The following is a 20,476-nucleotide window of genomic DNA, read 5'->3' as shown; positions in this document are numbered from 1 at the left end:
ACTGTGAGAAATGATTCTTCCATTCTACCAGGGTTTCTTTTTAAGTGTGTGATGGGTAGTTTTGGTGTTTTCTCACCCGTGCTGGGAATTATTCAAATTGGAGATGAGAGAGGAAAGCATCTGTGTTGCTTTGCTAGGGCTGTCGTAACAAAGTACCACCACTAGGTGGCTTAAATAGCAGAAATTTATTGTCTCACAGTTCTGGAATCTAGAGGGCTGAGATCAAGGTGTTGGCAGTGTTGTTTCCTTCTGAGGGATACAAGGGAGAATCTGTTCCGTGCCTATTGCCCAGTATGTTTGCTGGTCACCTTTAGCATTCCTTGGCTTGTGTTGCATGGCCTCAATCTCTGCCTTCATGTTCACATGGTGTTCTCTCTGTATGCATGTCTCTGTGTCCAAATTTCTCCTTTTTATAGTGACACCAGTCATATTGGATCAGGGGCCTACTCTTCTCCTGGATTACTTCCTCTTAACTGATCACATCTTCAATGACCTTATTTCCAAATAAGGTCACATTCTGAGGTACTGAGGGTTAGGACTTCAAACTATGAATTTTGCAGAAGGCATAATTCAACCTGTAACAGTATCCCATTCTAGAAAATAACTGTCATATACTTCCAGAAATTGCAGTACTCACTATTCAGTAAAAATCCAGTTGTATTCTAGTGCATTCACTCCAGAAAAGATGTTCATAAACTGAATCACTACGAACACCAGGAGAGCCAAGTGTTTAATGGCCTCCTCTTGTGGGTGCTCTCCACAATCCTGCCCTCATCACAAACACAACTTATTTTGTGTGTGTGTGTGTGTGTGAGAGAGAGCGAGAGAGAGCGTGAGCAGGGGTTGGTAAGTGAGATTTTTCTGCCTTTTTGCTCCCAAGTGCTAGACATTTAGTGAAAAAGACAAGAGAGAATTTCTTATTGCACAAGAAAAAAATTTAGAAAGCAGAAAAAATGCTTATCTTTCTTTACTCACAAAGGATGTTCATGAATTAGATATATAATTACATTTTAATAAGTACTACTTGTAAACTCTTAAGTAAATCTCAATGAATCTTTATGTGTGTATGTAAATCAGTGTGTTAAAAAAGTAAGTTTGCCTGAAGCTTGGCACACTCTTATTAACTCTAATCTAAAATTATGAAAGACCCTACCAGGAAAACTCTGTATATTTATGTAGTTCAAGATTAAACCAATGAACAAGAATTTCTTTAGCCTCTATAATTTTATACCTATTTTCCATTTCATCACATTGACTTCCATAATGATGAAATACATTCTCATATTACTCAGGATTCATGGGTGCTGCATCTTGTGTGAAGCCTGACAGTCCTGCTAGAAGGCTGGGCCATCTCTCCATTGATCCCACACCATCCTATGACATTGTTTAATGTGTTACTTCCCATCAGTGATATATCTTACTGCTAGACTGCGAATTCCTCAGGAATAAAATGTGAAAAATAATCAGGTATTTATATCACAGACATTGCATATCTATCTCACATAAAAGTGCACGTTTATATATCAAAACAATTCCAATTTTGTTAAATACAATCAAGTCCCACAGGTTAGGAAAATTTCTGCCCATCTAAAACATTTTCTACCTTCTAATAATTACTCTCAGCTGATTATGGTATTTCTATTAGCAGGAATTTTGTTATTATTTAAAGGAATAAAAGACATAGTATTGACTGTCTGGAAGCTTACTGTGAAGAACTGAGTTGGTGGTTAAATATTTGATAATTTCAGGATAGGTAAAATCTTTTCTTGCTAGTTAACTGGAGAAATTCTTCAATCTTCCTGAGGCACTTTCACTTTTCCTAAAATTATTAAAACCTTTGAGATATCTGCCCAATAATTAAGGAAAACAGATACTTGAATTTTTAAAATATATTTTTAATTTATTGCAATTAAATTTTAAATGTCTATCTTACTTTAAGGGAGGAAAAGAAGTGGTTAATGCTGAAATATGCCTCTAAAAGTTCAAATGGGAAGTGGATTGAGATGAGCCACTTGGTTTGGTAACATGAAGATCATTTATGACTTACACTAGCAGGTTGCATACAGCGGAGGGGGCAGAATTAAAATGAGATCAGTTGGTGGAGTGAGTGAGAGGCGAGGAAATAAAAACAACCATTGTAGACATCTCTTATTTAGGTCCTCCTGTCTCCACCACCATAACTCCTGGCTCATGACAAGCTTTCTTTGCTACTGATGCAGGCAGAAATCAAACCATATGGTCATTCTCACGTTTTGGCAAAGTTTATTGAAATTTCATTTTACCTTCATAAGAATATTACAAACATATTTAAAAATCTGAATAGTAATGTTGTGAAATACATATACTTGCACATTTAGTATTTGTCAGTAAGCCAGAGGTTTACTTCATGACATTTGATCTCTTAGAAGCAAAGGCATTTTTCTGTTATCCCTTATAACTCTGATTGAATCAGTCTTAGTGCTTTCTTCATGTTTTCGATCACTGAAATAAGAGTAAATATATTATGCTATTAGTGAATGAAAGTATCAAATGTTATAATCTATTAACTCTAGAATCTGAAATTGGCCCATTTTTAATAGCTTTGAAAACATGGGAATGCATCTGTGACATTAAAGAACATTGTCCTAAAGATACACATGTAAATTTAGGGCTTAGACTATTGAGATCTGGTTGATCAACTTTCTTTATGTTAAAACAATTTTATCAGAGGGGTTTTGAAAGAGTACCTATCTTTTTAACTGATCATTTTATATCAGTATTGCTGGATCTAACAGGCACATCTGTCCTATTAAATATAGTTGATAGTAAATGTAAAAAATAAATGAAAAGACTTCATTATTATCATTTGAGGAAATCACATGTAATCTTTGACACCAGGAGAATGGACTGTCTCTCCTAAGTTTATGTCATTTGAATGTGTACTATATTCTTTTTAGTGGTCTCCAAATTTAGTAATCATAAGAAGCTTTAGGCATCCCTGTTAAAATGGAGATTCTCAGGTGCCCCAGAAATTCCAATTTTGGTGGGAGCTAGCAGTTTGCATTTTTAAGCACTGTGACCAGCCCCAGTGATTCTAATTTGTAGATGGCACTATTTTTGAAGAAGCACTGATAGTGGGAATCATTGGCCCTTTTAACAGTTAGGGATCAATTATGATCACTGTTCAAGATGATTTATGAATACTTACATACTGGTAAATCCTGCGGCTCATATGTATACAATCTATTAGAGTATCTTCCAGTTATATCAGCTCTGACTGTTAAAGAAGGGTCTGCCAAGAAAAAGAAAAACAATTCATTGAAGTATTATTTAGCATGTTCTCAAATTATTTTTGCCTCTTACTCTAAAACCAATGTTAAGCAAGTTTGTAAGCAAAATTGCTTTTCATACACGTGAATTCATGATGAATTAACCTGAATTTTCCTTTTAGTGTGTCTTAGCTGTCAATCCAGTGTGAGGCACCATACTGAAAGTATTAATACATTGGGATATTGATTTAATAGCATAAGTTGCTTTTTAAAATATTTAAAATTTATAAATTATAGATATAATGAATCTTGATTGTAGAAATAACAAGAACTGTTATTGATTGGGTTAGGAATGACTTACTATTAAAAAGAATAGTACTTGAACTAGCACCTAAAAGCAATAGTAAGATTTCTAAGAATTTTTAAAATCTGATGAAATGAGATCACACACATACCCACAAACATGATTCTAGGCACGTATTGCCCATCAGGTGATAAATTCTTATCAGTAGTCTCATGCTAGCAGGAGAGGGGGAAAAAATGAACGTTACTGGATTGGATTATTTTTGATAGTTAATTTCAAAACTATTTTATGTGAACTAGACTTTTAGTAAATTGTATATTTTGGCCTTTTACAATTTTATATAACTTTCCATATCAACCAACACTTAGCTCTTATGTTTTAAAAATAGAAAAAAAAGATTCAAATATTTCATTAATTTATGATATTAGGAAACCATTGTGGAGTTCATGTACCATGAGATTCAGCATGATGAAATCATTCTGAGCCATTTCTTGTATTTCTTCATTTTGGGCAAATACTTTTTTTAGTGCTGTAGGGGAAAAACAAAATGTCAGTTAGTTTTAAGGATCAAGATATTTTCAACATAACATAGCAAAATAATACTGTTTTTCATCTGTTTGCATCTATAACTTGGGTGTAAATAGCTCATTGGCCTATTGCCACTGTGTCCCTCATTGCTTCTCAGTGAGGGACAGTCTGTCCATGGAGACATCAAGGGATAATCATATCAGTGAAGACACTAGTTTTATAATTTCATGTAACTCATTGGCTCATTGGTTAAAACAACTTCTTCTTTAAGCGAGTTTTCCCACTCACTTCCTCTTCATTTTTGTGAGAAGACCAGAGATGTCAAATTCCAAAGGATACATAATAAAAATATATTCAATAAATCATTAACAATCATTATAGTCTTTAAGCACTTTAGTAAAATGATGGTACTCTGGCAGTTGTCCTTTTTTCAAATGGGATTTTTTTTATTATTCTCACTATTCTTAATAGGTCACTTTTTCTACTTCATACTGGAAATATAATAAAATCTCAGGAGCTAAAATTACCTTGGCAGTATTGACAATTCTCCAAGTGATGAATAACCATCAATGGCTTTTTACTAAACAAAGAAAGTATGGAATTAAGTCAAGTGATTAACTTTCAGTCAAAACATACAGTGGAATTAGACTTAAATCCTAAATGACCCTGAAACATATATAGATAGAAATTCTCACTTAGGTTGTTCATACAATGTAGGTTGGCACAAGAATGAAAGGATGTGAAAATAGTCAAATATTAATAGCTTTTTTGTAAAAACTTTCTAAAAAACTAAATAAAAATCTTTGACTCTTTTGAAATCTTATACCAAGTATCCTTTGGAAATGAAGATTTTGTTCACAATGTTCCTTCATCTCTGGGGACAGAATTGATTTTTATATATCTAACTGCACTGCGGTGTACAAAAGAATCACTGATAAGCTTTTTATACTACAGATTTCTGAACCCCACCCCCGGAGATTCTTATTGAATGGCCCTGGGATGGAGCTTTTGAATTTGTTTTTCTAATACACTACCTCGTGACACTGATGCTGTCAGTTCTGGGGCTGTATATTGAATAATACTGCTATAGAACCACAAAAGAGCCCAAATAGCCAAAGCAATCTTAAACAAAAAGAACAAATCTGGGGGCATCATATTAGTAGCCTTCAAACTATACTACAAGGCTGTAGTAACCAAAGCAGCATGGTATTGGCTGAACAATACAGACATAAACCAATGGAACAGAGCAGAGAACCCAAATACAGAATCATCCACATACAGCCAACTGATCTTTGACAAAGCAGACAACAATATACACTCAGGATAAAAAGACCTATTCAATAAGTGGTGCTGGGAAAATTGGATAGCCACATGTAGCAGAATGAAACAGGATCCATATCTCTCACCACTCACAAAAGTTAATTCAAGGTGGATAAAAGACTTAAATTTAAGGCATGAAACCATCAGAATTCTAGAAGAAAATGTAGAAAAACTCTTCTAGATATCAGCATAGGCAAAGAATTTATGACTAAGATCTCAATGGCAATTACAGCAACAACAAAAATAAATGGGATTTGATTAAAATAAAAAACTTCTGTACAGCTATGAAAATAATCAACAGAGCAAATAGACAACCTACAGAATGAGAGAATATATCCATAAGGTATACATCCAACAAAGGGCTAATATCCAGAATCTACAAAGAATTTTGGTAGAGATGGCATTAAATCTATAGATTGGACATTTTGGCAATATTCTTCTATGAACATGTAACTTCTTTCCATTTATTTTGATGTTCTTCAATTTCTTTCATCAATGTTTTATAGCTTTCAGTATAGAGATCTTTAACCTCCTTGGTTAGATTTATTCCTAAGTATTTTATTTTATTTGTAATCATTATAAATGAGATTGTTTTCTTGGTTTTTTTTTCTGACAGTTTGTTAATGTATACAAATACTACTGATTTTTACATGTTGATTTGTATCTTGTATCTTTGCTGAATTCATTTATAATTTCTAACAGATTTTGTTGAAATATTTGGGGTTTTCTATGAATAAGATCATGTTGTCTAAAAATAGACAATTTAACATCTTCTTTTCAAATTTATTTCTCTTGCTTAATTGCTCTGGCTAGGACTTCAAGTACTATGATGAATAGAAGTGGTGAGAGTAACCATCCTTGTCTTCTTTCTGATTTTAGAGGAAAAAAATTTCAATTTCTCAATGTTGAACATCTTGCTAGCTATGTGGTTATCATATGTGGCCTTTATTGTGTTGAGGTAGATTCCTTCTGTACCTAACTTCTTGAGGTTTTTATCATGAATGAATGTTAAATTTTGTCAAATGCCTTTTCTGTTATCTATTGAGATGGTCATATGGATTTTGTCTTTTATTCTGTTAATGTGGTATATCTCATTTATTGATCTGTGTATGTTGAACCATCCTTGCATCTCCAGAATAAATTCCATTTAATCATGGTGAATGATCTTTTTAATGTATTGTTAAATTTAATTTACTAAGAATTTGTTGAGAATTTTTACATCTAGGTTCATCAGGAATATTGGCCTATAATTTTCTTTTCTTGTATCTTTCTTTGGCTTTGGTAACAGCATAATACTGGCCTCATAAAATGAGTTTGAAAGTATTCTCTCTTCTTCAATTTTTGGAAGAGATTGAGAAAGATTGATATTAGTTCTAAGTATTTGGTAGAATTCAGCAGTGAAGCTATCAGGTCCTGAGCTTTTCTTTGAATGGAGACTTTTTATTACTGATTTAGTTTCCTTAATCATTACTGGTTTATTCAAATTTTGTATTCTCTATGATTCAGTCTTGGTGCATTGTATATGTCTAGGAATTTATCCATTTCTTCTAGGTTATCTAATTTTTGGCATATAATTGTTCATAGCATTCACTTATGATATTTTGTATTTCTGTGATATCAATTGTAATGTTTTCTCTTTCATTTCTGATTTTATTTATTTGAATCTTCTCTCTTTTCTTAGCTAATCTAGCTAAAGTTTAGTCAATTTTGTCTATCATTGTTAAAAAAACCATTTTAGTTTTGTTAATCTTTTCTATTATTTTTCTAGCCTTTATTTTATTTATTTCTCCTCTGCTTTTTATTATGTCTCTCCTCCTACTAACTTTAGGCTTAGTTTGTTCTTCTTTTTCTAGCTCTGTCATGCGCAATGTTAAGTAGGATCATGCTTCTTTTTTGATGTAGGCATTTATTGCTATAAACTTCTCCCTTAGAACTATTTTTGATATATCCCATAAATTTGTTCTATTTGCATTTGTCTCAAGATATTTTTAAATTTATCTTTAATATCTCCTTTAATCTATTGGTTGATTAGAAGTGTGTTATTTAATTTCCACATATTTGTAAATTTTCCAAATTTTCTCCTATTATTGATTTCTAGTTTCATTTCATTGTGATCAGAAATGATACTTGATATGATTTCAGTCTTTTTAAATTTGTTAAGACGTGTTTTGTGGCCTAACATATGATCTCTTCTGAAGAATGTTCACTGTGCTCTTGAGAAGAATATATCTTCTGTTGCTGTTAGATAGAATGCTCTGTATATGTCTGTGAGGTCCATTTTTTCTAAAATGTAGTTCAAGTCCAATGTTGGTGACTCATGTCTGTAATCCTAGCACTCTGGGAGGCCAAGGCAAGGGAATCACTTGAGGTCAGCAATTCAAGACCAGCCTGAGCAAGAGTGAGATCCCATCTCTACAAAAAATAGAAAAATTAGCCACACATGGTGATGCATGCCTATAGTCCCAGTTACTTGGGAGGCTGAGGCAGGAGGATCACTTAAGCCCAGGAGTGTGAGGTTGCAGTAAGCTTTGATCACCACTGCCTGTACTCTATCTCAGGCAGCAGAGTGAGAGCCTGTCTCAAAAAAAAAAAAAAAAAAAAAAGGGAGAGGTGAAAAGAAAAGAAAGTGGGATATTGAAACCCCCTAATATTGTTGTATTGCAATTGAGTACTCTTTTCAGATCTATTAATATTTGCTTAATGTATTTAGGTGCTATGAAGCTGGGTGCTTATATATTTATAGTTGTATCTTTTTGGTAAACTGATCTCTTTGTTATTATATAATGACCTTCTTTGTCTCCTTTTACAGGTTTTGGCTTAAAGTCTATTTTATCTGACAGAAATATAGCTACCCCTATTTTCCTTTGAATTTCCACCTACATGTGTCCTTAAAGGTAAAGTGAATTTCTTGTAGGCAGCACATAGTTAGACCTTGTGAGTTTTTATTTATTTTTTTTTTGGTGGGGAGGGACATATTTTTTAATCCATTGAGTCACTCCATGTCTTCTAATTGGAGATTATAATCCATTTACATCCAAAGGTTTTACTTCTATACTTACCATTCTGTTCTATTTATATACTAGAAATATAACTGTTTTATATAGCTTTGTAAAATATTTAATACTAATTAAAGCCTAATTCTCAATGATTTCTTTTCAGAATGTTCCTAACTATCCATGTGTATTTTTCCATTTCAATTTTAGAATCATCTTTAAAAATTTTTATAGCAGTTTATTGTGATTGTCTTAAAATTATGTAAGCGTAGAGAGAATTTACATTTTTATGATAGTAAGTCTTTCTATCCAAGAACACAATATGTCTTCTCATTGGTTTGTAATTTTTTTTCCCTTATTGGTGCATTTGGGTTCATATAGGTTATGTATATTTTCTGTCAAGTTTATTTTGGGATATTTTGTTGTCATTTTAAATTAGGTGTTTCAAGTTCCTTTAGATCTATTTTTCTGTATATAAATGCTATTGATTTTATATATTAATTTATTCTCATCTAATTTAACTGACTTTACATTGTTCTGAATATTTTTTATTGATTCTTTTTAGTTTTTCATGTATATAGTCATCATTTGCAAATAAGATATTTTTGCTTCCTCCTTTCCAAGTTTTGTACTTTTAATTTTTCTCATATAATTGCATTGGTTAGTACCTTCAGAACAATATTAGTAATTGTCACTATAGACACACTTGTCTTATCCAGACTTTAATGGGATACTTCTATTTGTTTTCCCAATAAGCACAATGTTGGATTTTTTTTTTTTTTTTGCTAGAATGGCTATTTCCTTGTTAGGATCAATTTAAATAAATTAATATTGTTAAATACAAGTTGCTTTAAAAAAATTCTAACATGGATGGGAACATTTATGGAGACAGGAGATACTTGTATGGATAATTAAATTATTTTAATTAGGAGATTTCTTAATCTTGGCTCATCCTGGCATTCCAAGGCTAAACCTCACTTTATCAGGGTATATTCTTTAACTGTTCTGCTGGCTACTCTTTACTAATATGCTGTTACATTCATATTTGAGGCAAACGTGATAACCCTACACTAGGGAAACAACTTACATTCATATTTGGAAATGAGATTATTATTCTATAGACTTCTTTCTTTTGTAATATTTGTCCAGTATTGAGACAGTATTTCACTCAATTCTCATTTAATTTGAAATCTTTCTTCTTCTTTAAAGACTATTGCAATTGAATGTTACTTAGATATTTCATAAATTTGGGGAGCTCTGAAAAATACAAGTTTCTCAACTCCATACTCAGAGATTTAATAGGTCGTTAAGGATAAAAGTTGTGCCACATTTGGCCATTGAACCTTGAATAGTGTCTGGAACACAGCAGTGGACACTCACTAAGTACTTGACTGATTAACTATGGATATGGATTTTTTTAAAAAGTTCCCCAAATTGTCCTGATGATCAGACAGGCTTATGAATTGCTGCTCTAAACCAATTTTCTATTTAGGCTTGTACAATGTCTAATGCATGATAGAGTTTTTTAATACAACTTATATTCAAAAGCTTAATTCGGTAATAAAGAAATTAATACAAAGATATTTAGAGCTGTTGTTTATGAAAATAAAACCATTCTAATAGCAACTATTAGCCCAAGTAGAATACAATAGCAGAGCAGATACTTGTGGCATCTCTTCAAAAACTAACATGCCAGTTTTTTATTCTTCTATGAGGTACCTATATGATCAGTTAAAATTGAGAGTACAGGGCACAAAAATCAACATACAAAAGTCAGTAGCATTTCTATACAACAATAACAAACTAGCTTCAATAGAAATCAAGAAATCAGTTCCATTCATAATATCTACAAAAATACCTAGGAATAAATTTGATCAAGGAGGAGAAAGACCTCTACAATAAAAACTACAAAACACTGATAAAAGAAGTTGAAGAGGACATAAAAAAAATGGAAAGACATGCTAATGGATTCGAAGAATTAAGTTTGTTAAAATGACCATACTTCCCAAACAATATACAGATTCAATGCAATCCCTATCAAAATACCAATGACATTCTTCACAGAAATAGAAAGAAACAGTCCTGAAATTTATATGGGACCATAAAAGACCCTGAATAGCCAAAGCAATACTGAATAAAAAGAGCAAAGCTATAGGCGTCATATTATGGGACTTCAATGTATACTACAAAGCTATAGTAACCAAAACTGCATGCATCATATGGGTATAAAAACAGACACATAGACTAAAGAGGACCCAGAAATAAATCCATATATTTACAGCCAATTGATTTTCAACAAAGGCGCCAAGAACATATATTGGGGAAAGTACACATTGTTCAATAAACGGTGTTGGGAAATCTGGATATACATATGTAGAAGAAAAAAACTAGGTTCCTATCTCTCACCACATACAAAAATCAATTCAAAATGGATTAAAGACTTAAATATAAGACCCCAAATTATAAAACTACTCAAAGAAAATATAAGGGAAACACTTTTGGAACATTGGTCCAGGCAAAAATTTTATGGGTAAGACTTCAGGAGCACAGGCAACAAAAACAAAAATAGATTAATGGGACTATATCAAACTAAAAAGCTTTTGCACAGCAAAGGAAACAAGAGTGAGGAAACAAGCTACAGAATGGGAGAAAATATGTATAAACTATTCATTAGACAAGGGACTAATATCCACAATATACAAGGAACTCATAAACTCGACAGTGAAACAACAAATAATACAATTTAAAATGGGCAAAAGATCTGAATAGATGTTTCTCAAAAGAAGACATACACGTGGCCAATAAGTATATGAAGAAATGCTCAATGTCACTAATCATCAGGGAAGGGCAGATCAGAACCACAATGAGACATTATCTCACCCCAGTTAGAATGACTATTATCAAAAGGACAAAAAAAAAATAACAAATATTGGTGAGGATGTGGAGAAAAGGGAATTCTGATACACTGTTGGTGGGAATTTAAGTTAGCACAGCCCTTATGGAAAACAGTATGGAAGTTTCTAAAAAAATTAAAAATGGAACTATCATATGATTTAGGATTCCCGGGTATTTATAAGGAAAAGAAATCAGTACATCAAAGAGATCTCTGCATCCCCATTTTGACTGAATCACTGTTCACAATAGCCAAGACATGGAGTCAACCTAAATGTTGATGAATGGATCAAGACTATATGGTACATATACACACAGTGGAATATTACTCAGCTATAAAAAATAATGAATTCCTGCCATTCACAGCAACATGGATGAGACTGGAGGACGTGTCGAGTGAAATAAGTCAGACACAGACAGATAAATACCTCATGTTTTCACTCTTGTGGTAGCTAAAAAAAAAAAAAGTTGAGCTCATAGAAGCAGAGAGTACTATTGTGGTTGTTAGAGGCTGGAAAGGGTGGGAGAAAGGGAGGAAAGAGAGAGGTTGCAACTAGATAGAAGAGTAAGTTCTAATGTCTTATAGCACTGTGGGTGAATATTGTTAACAATAATTTATTGTATATTTTTAAAAAGCTAGAAGAGAGGATTTTGAATGTCCCTACCACAAAGAAATGATTGACATGTGAGGTGATGAATATCCTAATTACCCTGATTTGATCATTTATACATTGTTGAAAGTGGAATCTGATCAGGTGTGCTAAACTTAGCCTGCCCTTGCTTTTGGTTACTTGCTTTTTGTTGTTATTTTTTATTTTTTCCCATAAGCTGAAGGACTCAGGAGTGGAACACTGTGCTGCTGAATGCTGAAATTTAACCTTCACTAGCTACCTTATAGATAATACTTATAAGTCACCAAGGTAACAGTCATGTCAGTTGTTTTACAGGAATTTGAGGCAGCCCTTGTCCAGTTCAAACTGATTGAGACCACTGACCCTTCAAATGGGCTTGTGTAAGTGCCTGAGAGGTGGCTTTTTGATGTCAGAGGGCCAAAACTCCACCCTCAGATCATATTAATGCTACCATTTTCGGTACATATGTCCTATGAAATGTCATGAATCCTGACTCTGCTTGTGCAGAACAAACCTGTTATTTCATTTTTCCCCACTGCCAATCACCTTCCCCCAGGCCTTAGACCATCCTACTTCCCTAACCCGCAAATATCTCCAAGCCTTATTTTGCGTAGGTGGACTTGAGAGTTGTTCTGCCCTCTCCTCACTTTATGGCCCTGCAAATAAATCTTTTCTCTTCCAAAATCCTTGTTGCAGTGATTGATTTACTGAGTGTAGGCAGAACAGACCTAGCCCTGGCCAATACCGTTGTATATATGTATCAACATATCATTCTGTATCCCATAAATATGTACAAGTATTATGTGTCAACTAAAAATAAAGGGAAAAAATTAACTGAGAGGCATTTTACCTTTTTTGGGCATGGAAAAGACCTTCTTCATAAGTTTGTACCCAAGTGATGTCATCTCCCCATCCTAAAATAAAAGAAAGAAATCAGTACATGAACCCAGGACTAAAGAGGGGCTCAGAAATAGGTATTTAATAAGCAGATATCTACCTCCAGATATTGAACTAAGCCACCAAGCTGTTGGCTGACGTATGGTACAGAGGATATACAATTTTAACTAGATGTGATGAGGTAGTATTCTTTCAGATTGTGGTACTGAGGTTATGGAACTACGTTTCAAACCTAAAGGCCCATGGCCTTGAACTGGTAAATGATTAATAAATGCTGTTATGATTAGAGATGATTAAAAGGATATCTCTAGACAATGCAAAAGCTCTGGGTTTCAGAATGTTCAGAAAATAACAATTAATCTTTGCATACTTTCTGTGCTCTTTCAGGATATGGAACACGATACCCCTTCAATTACTTATAACCTGGAATAGAAGTTATAACTACATACAGATTTTTTCTAGTATTTTATTTTTTCCACAATAAAAATTGTTTTATATTCTAACACACACACACACACAAAAATCTTTGCATACTTTCTAAAACTATCAGAAATACTTTGGACTGTACTCCAAAGTACCTTTGTATCTTGAGTCCCAAGAGATGATGACATTTTCTAAGTCAGTATATTTGTGAAAAAAAGGGAATTACAAATTTTGCTTTGAGTTCTGACATGGCCAAAATTCTGGTGTGGGAATTTCATGGTTGAGAGACATAATAAAACACATGTGATTTGGAAACATCCAGAAGAGTGAAAGAGAGCAAAACAGAAAGCAATGGATAGAGAGAGAACCCTTCAGCCTTCGAGAGGTGGTATGAGTAGTTGGAAGTGTGTATTAGACATTAAAGAACAAGATCATCAGGAAGAATGCACAAAACATCCAGAAATACTGCAGAGTACTTTCAAGGAATGTCTCAGTTTATGGATGAGAAATATTAAATTCATGTGAACATATTAATAGAAATATTTGGAGGCTAGTTTGAATTCAGATTTTCTTGCATGTTTCAAATGTCGTCAGACTGTAGTTTTTGGCTTTGATATTATGGATAAATAATATCAAGGAATTATGAAGCAGAATTGTGAAGCAATATATATGTGATTTTTGCTTATTTATTTTTTGGGGGATAGCAACTTTATTGAAATATAATTCACACACCAATACAACTCACCCATTGAAAGTGTACATGTTTTTCAGTATGACAGAGTTGGGTAACTGTCACCACAATCAGTTTTAGCATATTTTCATAACCTCAGAAAGAACCCCTAGCTATCACCTCCTGCTCAGTCCCTCTGTCTCCCCCAGTCCTAAGAAACCCCTAATCTACTTTCTATCTCTATAGATTTGCTTATTGTAGACATTTCATATAAACAGAATCATACAATATGTGGTCTTTTGTGATTCTTAGCATAACTTTTTCAAGGTTCATTCATGTTGTGGCATGTATTAATATTTAATTACTTTTTTATGGTTGAATATTATTCCATTGTGTGGATATACCACATTTTATTTATACGTTATCAGTTGATGGACATTGAATTATTTTCACTTTTTGGCTTTTATGAATAATACTGCTAGGAACATATGTGTATAAGTTTTTGAGTGGGTATGTTTTCATTTCTCTTGGGTAAATACCTAAAAGTGGAATTGCTGAGACAAATGTAACTCTGTATTTAACGTTTTGAGGAAGTACCAGATTGTTTTCCAAAGTGGCTAAACAATTTTACATTCTCATCAGCAGTGTTGTTGGATTGTTTTTGCCTGATTTAAAGTCTTAACATTGGAAGATGTCTTTTGTTAGTTTAATGTTCCACCTTAGCAGAAACTCTTCCTCTGTAATAATCCTGAAAGATTCTTTTTCCAACTTTGCTTGAATACATGCAGTATCTTCATACCACATTTTTGCATTAAATAAAAGTTATTCTAGAAACAGCAAGTGAGAATAGGCCCCTACTTAATTTTCTCTTTTCTGTTGCAAATGTCATTCAATGCTAGAGCTTTAGCAATGGGAAAAATTCCTAATCTCTGCTTCTATTTGATTTAGTTCCCCAAATATTAAAGGAATATTTGCTATATGCCTTACTCTACTAAGCAGTGGGAATACAAAGGTAAAACAATATAATCCCTACTCTATAAAAATCATTCATAGCCCTGTAGGGAAGCCATATTACATTATAATTATTTTTATGTACTCTGTCTCATAATCACAATAGTCCAAAGCTGGTACAGAGTTTAAACTCTCTTCATGGCCTCTATTCATTACCATAATTCTATCACTAGTTCTGGCTGTGCTTTCTTGTCTTCTGAAATTTCATTCATTCATCCAATATGCATGTTTTGAGTATCTACTATATGCTAGGCACTGGACTGGGTACTGGGCAGTTCTCTTCATTCAAAGGAAGTTAGGATTTTTTTTGGATCACTGTGTGTGTGTGTGTGTTTGTGTGTTCTTGAGCCATACATTACCTTTTTTCAATTAATCTTCCCTTTTCTCCTTACTACCCTCTCTACTTAACTGTTTGGTGCTACCCTCTGCTCTAAGGGGCTGCATATGCTACTCTTCAGTAGCTACTCTAGGTGCTGGTGCATCTAAACTCCTGCCTCTCACCCCTACCTTTGATCCTCATTCATTCTCTCTCAATTGTTTCCTACATAGCAATAGATGGTAAAAGGCTTGACCAAATATAAACCAATTCTCAATGATGGGGTTATCAACTATTATCAGTAACCTTTCCTATTAAAATAGTTCCTTAATAATTAAAATAGCAGGCCCATTTAGTTGTTTAAAATATGCCATACATATTAAATATCTTTTTCAAAAAATTCACGAAAAGGTTTAAATAGACATTTAAAAGTGAACACACAGAATGTTGATGGCTTGTGGTATAGTTATAGCAATGCTGCTTAATTCAATCCTGTGAGGTCTTTAAGGGCAATGATTAGTTCAGTCTTTGGCACTTTATGGCTATTTCGTTCATTGTTTTATAACTATTATGCTTATATAGGGAGATATATAATATATTTAAGAAAATATTTCTCCCTTTTATTTTTTCTGTAAAAACTTACTTTCTAGATATATAGTTTGTGTGATTGTTAAACTGAAGCAGAATTAATGAACTTCGGTAAACATTGATGGGCACTTGGCTGGCACGCAATACCTCTGTCAAGAAATAAATGAACTTGGAAAGCAAGTCAATGTTTTCAAATTTCAAATGATACTGTGACTGGTCTCTGTTGGCTCCATTCACATTACCGTTACGTCGAGTGCTTTGTGGTTATACTGCTAGTTTTGAATAACCATGTGGGGACAAGTGATTCTGTTCCTATTTCTGTTATTTGAGGATTTTTTCTTTATAAAATGTTTATTTACAGATGAAGATGTATTTGTTTCTTAGGCCAAAATAAAGCAATAAGTACAAAAATAGAAATGTTTTCTAAACATGCCGCCAATGACAGTTCTGGATTATGATGTCTAAAACCACTGCATCTGTGCCCCAAAGTCAATGTGGCAAACACTTGGTTAGCCAAAATTCTCAGGGCTTGGGATACAGTATAATTTTCTGGGCAGCCTTGTTTAAAATCATTCCAAATTATGTTCTTGCCTTACCAAATAGAAGTGTGGGAATTTGAGCAAATTTTGAGGAATCCTAAATTGCTTTTAGGACACCAATATGACATAGAAATCAATCATTGTCTTCTAGACCTCTGGTTATGAAATTTGTAGACAGCAAACCAATTCTCCACTATTTCTGCGAAAGAGGCAGCAAATTGTTGTTATTGTTTGGCAATGGGTTTGATTCACTTCCTAAAATCAACTTATCCCTTCTTTTTTTTGTAAAATCTATTTGGAAGCCATACACAACAAAAATCTTCCAGCTGAGTTTGCTCTATAACTGGACTATGAGTGAAGATACCAGGTATTTTCAAAACAAACCAAATGACTGAGTTTAGAAAATAAAGTGAGATCGCAGCACCTCTTGAGAGTGTCTGAGGAGGTCTCTTTCCTTTTTTGATTGCGATGGCAAGGTTGGGAGAAACCGTGGCGAGTAAGAGGCAGAGATCCAAAGTGGAATGTAGCATCACGTCTTCTACAGAATCTCTCAGGAGAAGCTGAATGACAGAAAATAATTCTTAGAGTCTAATGGGTTGCTTCAGGCTGTCATTATAAGACATTTGCTAAGAGTTGCACCAAACTTGCACTGACATATTGCTCCGGTTCTGTGATTTGACATGGTATCACCACCTAGAACTTACATTCACATTTTATTTTAAAAATATTTTAAAAATGTAATCAACTCAATAAATGGTCAGTTGGTGCACAGTCACGTTCTGGGTGTCCTCAGCATAGTGCAATGTAGTTGAAAGAGGGCTGAGTCAGGGCACATAGAGCCTGCTTCTGACCCGCACTGTACTGCTCACAGCACCATGACGAAACTCAAATAAGATCATGTTTTTGAATGGCCTCTAAAGTGCAATACAAAGGTGACTTTTGGCATACAGAGGTATTCTTTGCCTTTTGATTCTTCTGGACCTAATGGGTTAAAACAATGTCTTAAGTCTGTACCAACATAAAATTAGGCTTGAACAAATATTGCCTAAAATAGAAATCAGAGGAAAAACAGAATACGGAGGATTCTTCTTCTTCAATTTCTCTATAGTCACTTATCTTTCTCATCCTTTCAAGTTACTTAGCCTTTTGACCTTCAGTTGATAATATAACTCTTTTTAAAAATCAGGTACTGTCACATCGCTATAAACTAAACATACGTATAAAAAGGAGTAGCCTTGCTATGATTACATTCTCTCTGTTAGCTAGAATTCATGTTGATTCTAAATTTAATGTTGCTATCCCTTATACTTTACATGCTAAGATATAAACAAAAGTCCAGAGCTGGGCCTGGTCTGTTTTTAAACCACTTGGTAAATATATTGCTAGGAGTGTTTTATATTTGTGAGATGTTTTTAGTATAGCATTCTTAGCATATAAAACCCATCTGAAAATGGTTGACACATGTAGTTTTGAAATTTCACCTCAAAATGTGAAATAAATGTACAGATATCCTTCAAATTTATTTAAAATTCCTTTAAAACATTTTTCCTGTTGATTTACATTATGTGGTAGTGAATTTCTCACCAAAACAGTGAAATTCCTTAGCCAAAATGATTAGTGAATGACAGACTGTATAGTGATTCTGTTCAAACAAGAAGTTGTTAGATTTAACTTTACTAGGCATTGTGGGAAATGGAGCGATTAGTAAAACACAATGTTTTGGCATTGGTAAAACACTGGCGATCGTAATAAATGTAATAGTCTAGTTATGTAAAATAGCAACCATAGTCATGGAGAACAACAATTTGGTGGTGGTGAAGTTTATAGACTCTAGTTTCTCCAGACATTTCTTCATTCCTCTCATTCTAGTATTTTTCCCTTCCCAGAGGTATATCTCTCCTGTCCCTTCTCTGGATTGAAAATGGTTGCCACTTCAGGTTAGCTTTTTAAAAATTATTTCCCTCTGTAATCTGCAAAAGACCCATTTGTCATTTTCTTTATATTCAGGCATTAAAAACCCTTGTTAGATAATAACCATGGTTCCTGATAAGGATCTCAATTCAAGTTTCCATAACTCATTAAACCATAAAGCATTTCAGAATGTCATCTTGTACCTAAAACACTGCAACAAAGAAAGGGTGGGTTTTAGGCAGGTTGGAGGTTGCAGTGAGGAATTGAAGCAGCCATCTAGAATGGAGTCTTAACCTGGATCCCTTGGGCTTCTAAAAGGTCTACGGGTGAGCTACAGAAGGCTCAAAAACATCCTGAAATTGTATATAAAATTGTATGTGCCTTTGTTCATTTCACTTGGGAAGAGGGTCCATAATTGCATTAGGATTCTTCCAGGGATCTTGGATATAAAGGAGAGTTAAGAAAAATCAATCTGGAGGAAGCATTATAAAGGTTTTCTGTGACAGGGACAGAGATAGGCAGGTAGAATCTACTTTTAAAAAAAGAGGAAGTATAATTTCACCGTTTTTGCTATTTTAAAGCTTCAAGTTTAGAGTTGAGTGGAAACCAAATCGTTTTTCAAATTTCAAGTATTTAGGGACTATTGTCAAATATTTTCTACGTAAAAAAGTTAAAATCTAGGTTTTCTGTTTTACATTGTTTGATAAATTATAAAATAGATATCGAATATATTCTATGACAAAGCAATACAACTTGTGCATTGCTGTTTTTGGATAAACAATGGTTTCCTTGGTAAAATAGAATGTAAATTGCTGAGGGTCCTTTAGTACCCATTATAAGGTTAAGTTGGAAGAACACAGATGAATATGACATAGTTATGTCTGTATGGTAGTTTATGGTGCACTTGGGAGGCACATAAGCAAATTACTAGGTTTTATAAACACTGACCAGTTAGCATTTTCTGACACTAGTACTTTACCTTTCAAAAGTAATTTAACACAACTAATTTACTTAGATATTATGTTAAAAGTTTCTATATTTTAAAATACAACAAAATTTAAAATACTACAAGGAAGAATCATTGTTACGTGTAGAATAATTTTTGAAGAGTCACTTTTGGTCGATGCCAATTTCTTCTAATATCATTACTATCAATAGAGAATAAAACTATAAAACCAACAAAGGAAATCCTGTTCAGTAAAAGAAGAAAAATACAATTTCATTTCACTTTCCCCACTTTTTACTGAAAGATTTACTTTAAAAACAGAAAAATTGATCATTTAAATATGGCAGAGCTTTACCACTGATTAAATAATCTGGAAACTTTGCTTGCTTACCTGAACTTCCCAGTGAACTTGTTGGAAGTGTATTCTTGATGTTTCTGGTTAAAAATGGGTGTGGATTTATAGACACACACACCTGACCTACAACCCCGCCTGCATAGAAACAAGAGCATAGTAACCTGCAAACGTACTTACAAAAACAGGTTTGTCTGAAAAACTCTGTACTTCTTTCCAGTTCTCATGCTTCTCACACTAAAAAAGCTCTTCTCTCTCTCTCTAAATTAAGATTGAGTGTCCTCATAAAATGAGGCCAAATACCATCTCTGGGCTTTTTTCTCTTGTACCTTTTATTTCCCAAGGTAATTTAATGTTTGGCTGGAGGTCAATGCCAAAGGGAAAAAAAAAAAAAAAAAAAAGCAAGAAAAGAAAAGGGAGGGAAGAAAGAACCAGAATGAATGTAGGAACTGTGTGTGTGCCATTGTCCTTGATGAGAGTTCCGGGAGGCTTGCAGATTAGATACCAAGCAAATAAAAATTCCTAAGGGTTATTCTGTTTGCGGGAATATAATTAACAGCTAGTGAAATCAAATCCTTTTTTTTTTTTTTTTTGTTTTGAGAGGTAGAGTGAGAGAGAAGGAAATAAAAATGTTTTAAATTCAACATTTTCATAATTTGATTATTCTTTACAGTCTTTCCATAAAATCTTTACCATACCAAAAAATAGAAAAGCAGGCAATTGGGTACATTTGTTCATGTTTACCATAACAGATACTGTTTAATGAACAGTATTAATCAGATTAATTAATGACATTAATTCAATCAACTAATTTAATTACTGTTGAGTTGACATAGGGCAGTGGTCACCAAATCTGATCTATCTGTTTATGTACAGCCCAGGAGCTAAGAATGGTTTTTACATTTT

General features: G+C 33.5%; 1 protein-coding gene across 1 annotated transcript; it reads right to left on the bottom strand.

Moving 5' to 3' along the window:
- Positions 1-2,286: 2,286 nt before the first annotated feature.
- On the bottom strand, positions 2,287-19,649 carry AGR3 (anterior gradient 3, protein disulphide isomerase family member). The gene is made up of 8 exons (XM_069462317.1): positions 19,610-19,649; positions 16,786-16,921; positions 12,768-12,831; positions 4,608-4,660; positions 4,005-4,081; positions 3,704-3,767; positions 3,188-3,271; positions 2,287-2,481 (listed from the first exon to the last, which is right to left on the bottom strand). Exons 2-8 carry the CDS (start codon positions 16,889-16,891, stop codon positions 2,432-2,434), a joined length of 498 nt encoding a protein of 165 aa, XP_069318418.1. The 5' UTR covers positions 16,892-16,921; positions 19,610-19,649; the 3' UTR covers positions 2,287-2,431.
- Positions 19,650-20,476: the final 827 nt, after the last annotated feature.

Source organism: Eulemur rufifrons, chromosome 29 (assembly GCF_041146395.1).
Source record: "Eulemur rufifrons isolate Redbay chromosome 29, OSU_ERuf_1, whole genome shotgun sequence".
Taxonomy (NCBI): domain Eukaryota; kingdom Metazoa; phylum Chordata; class Mammalia; order Primates; family Lemuridae; genus Eulemur; species Eulemur rufifrons.
Note: the sequence above shows the minus strand (reverse complement) of the source record. Positions and strands in the feature narration are given on the sequence as shown.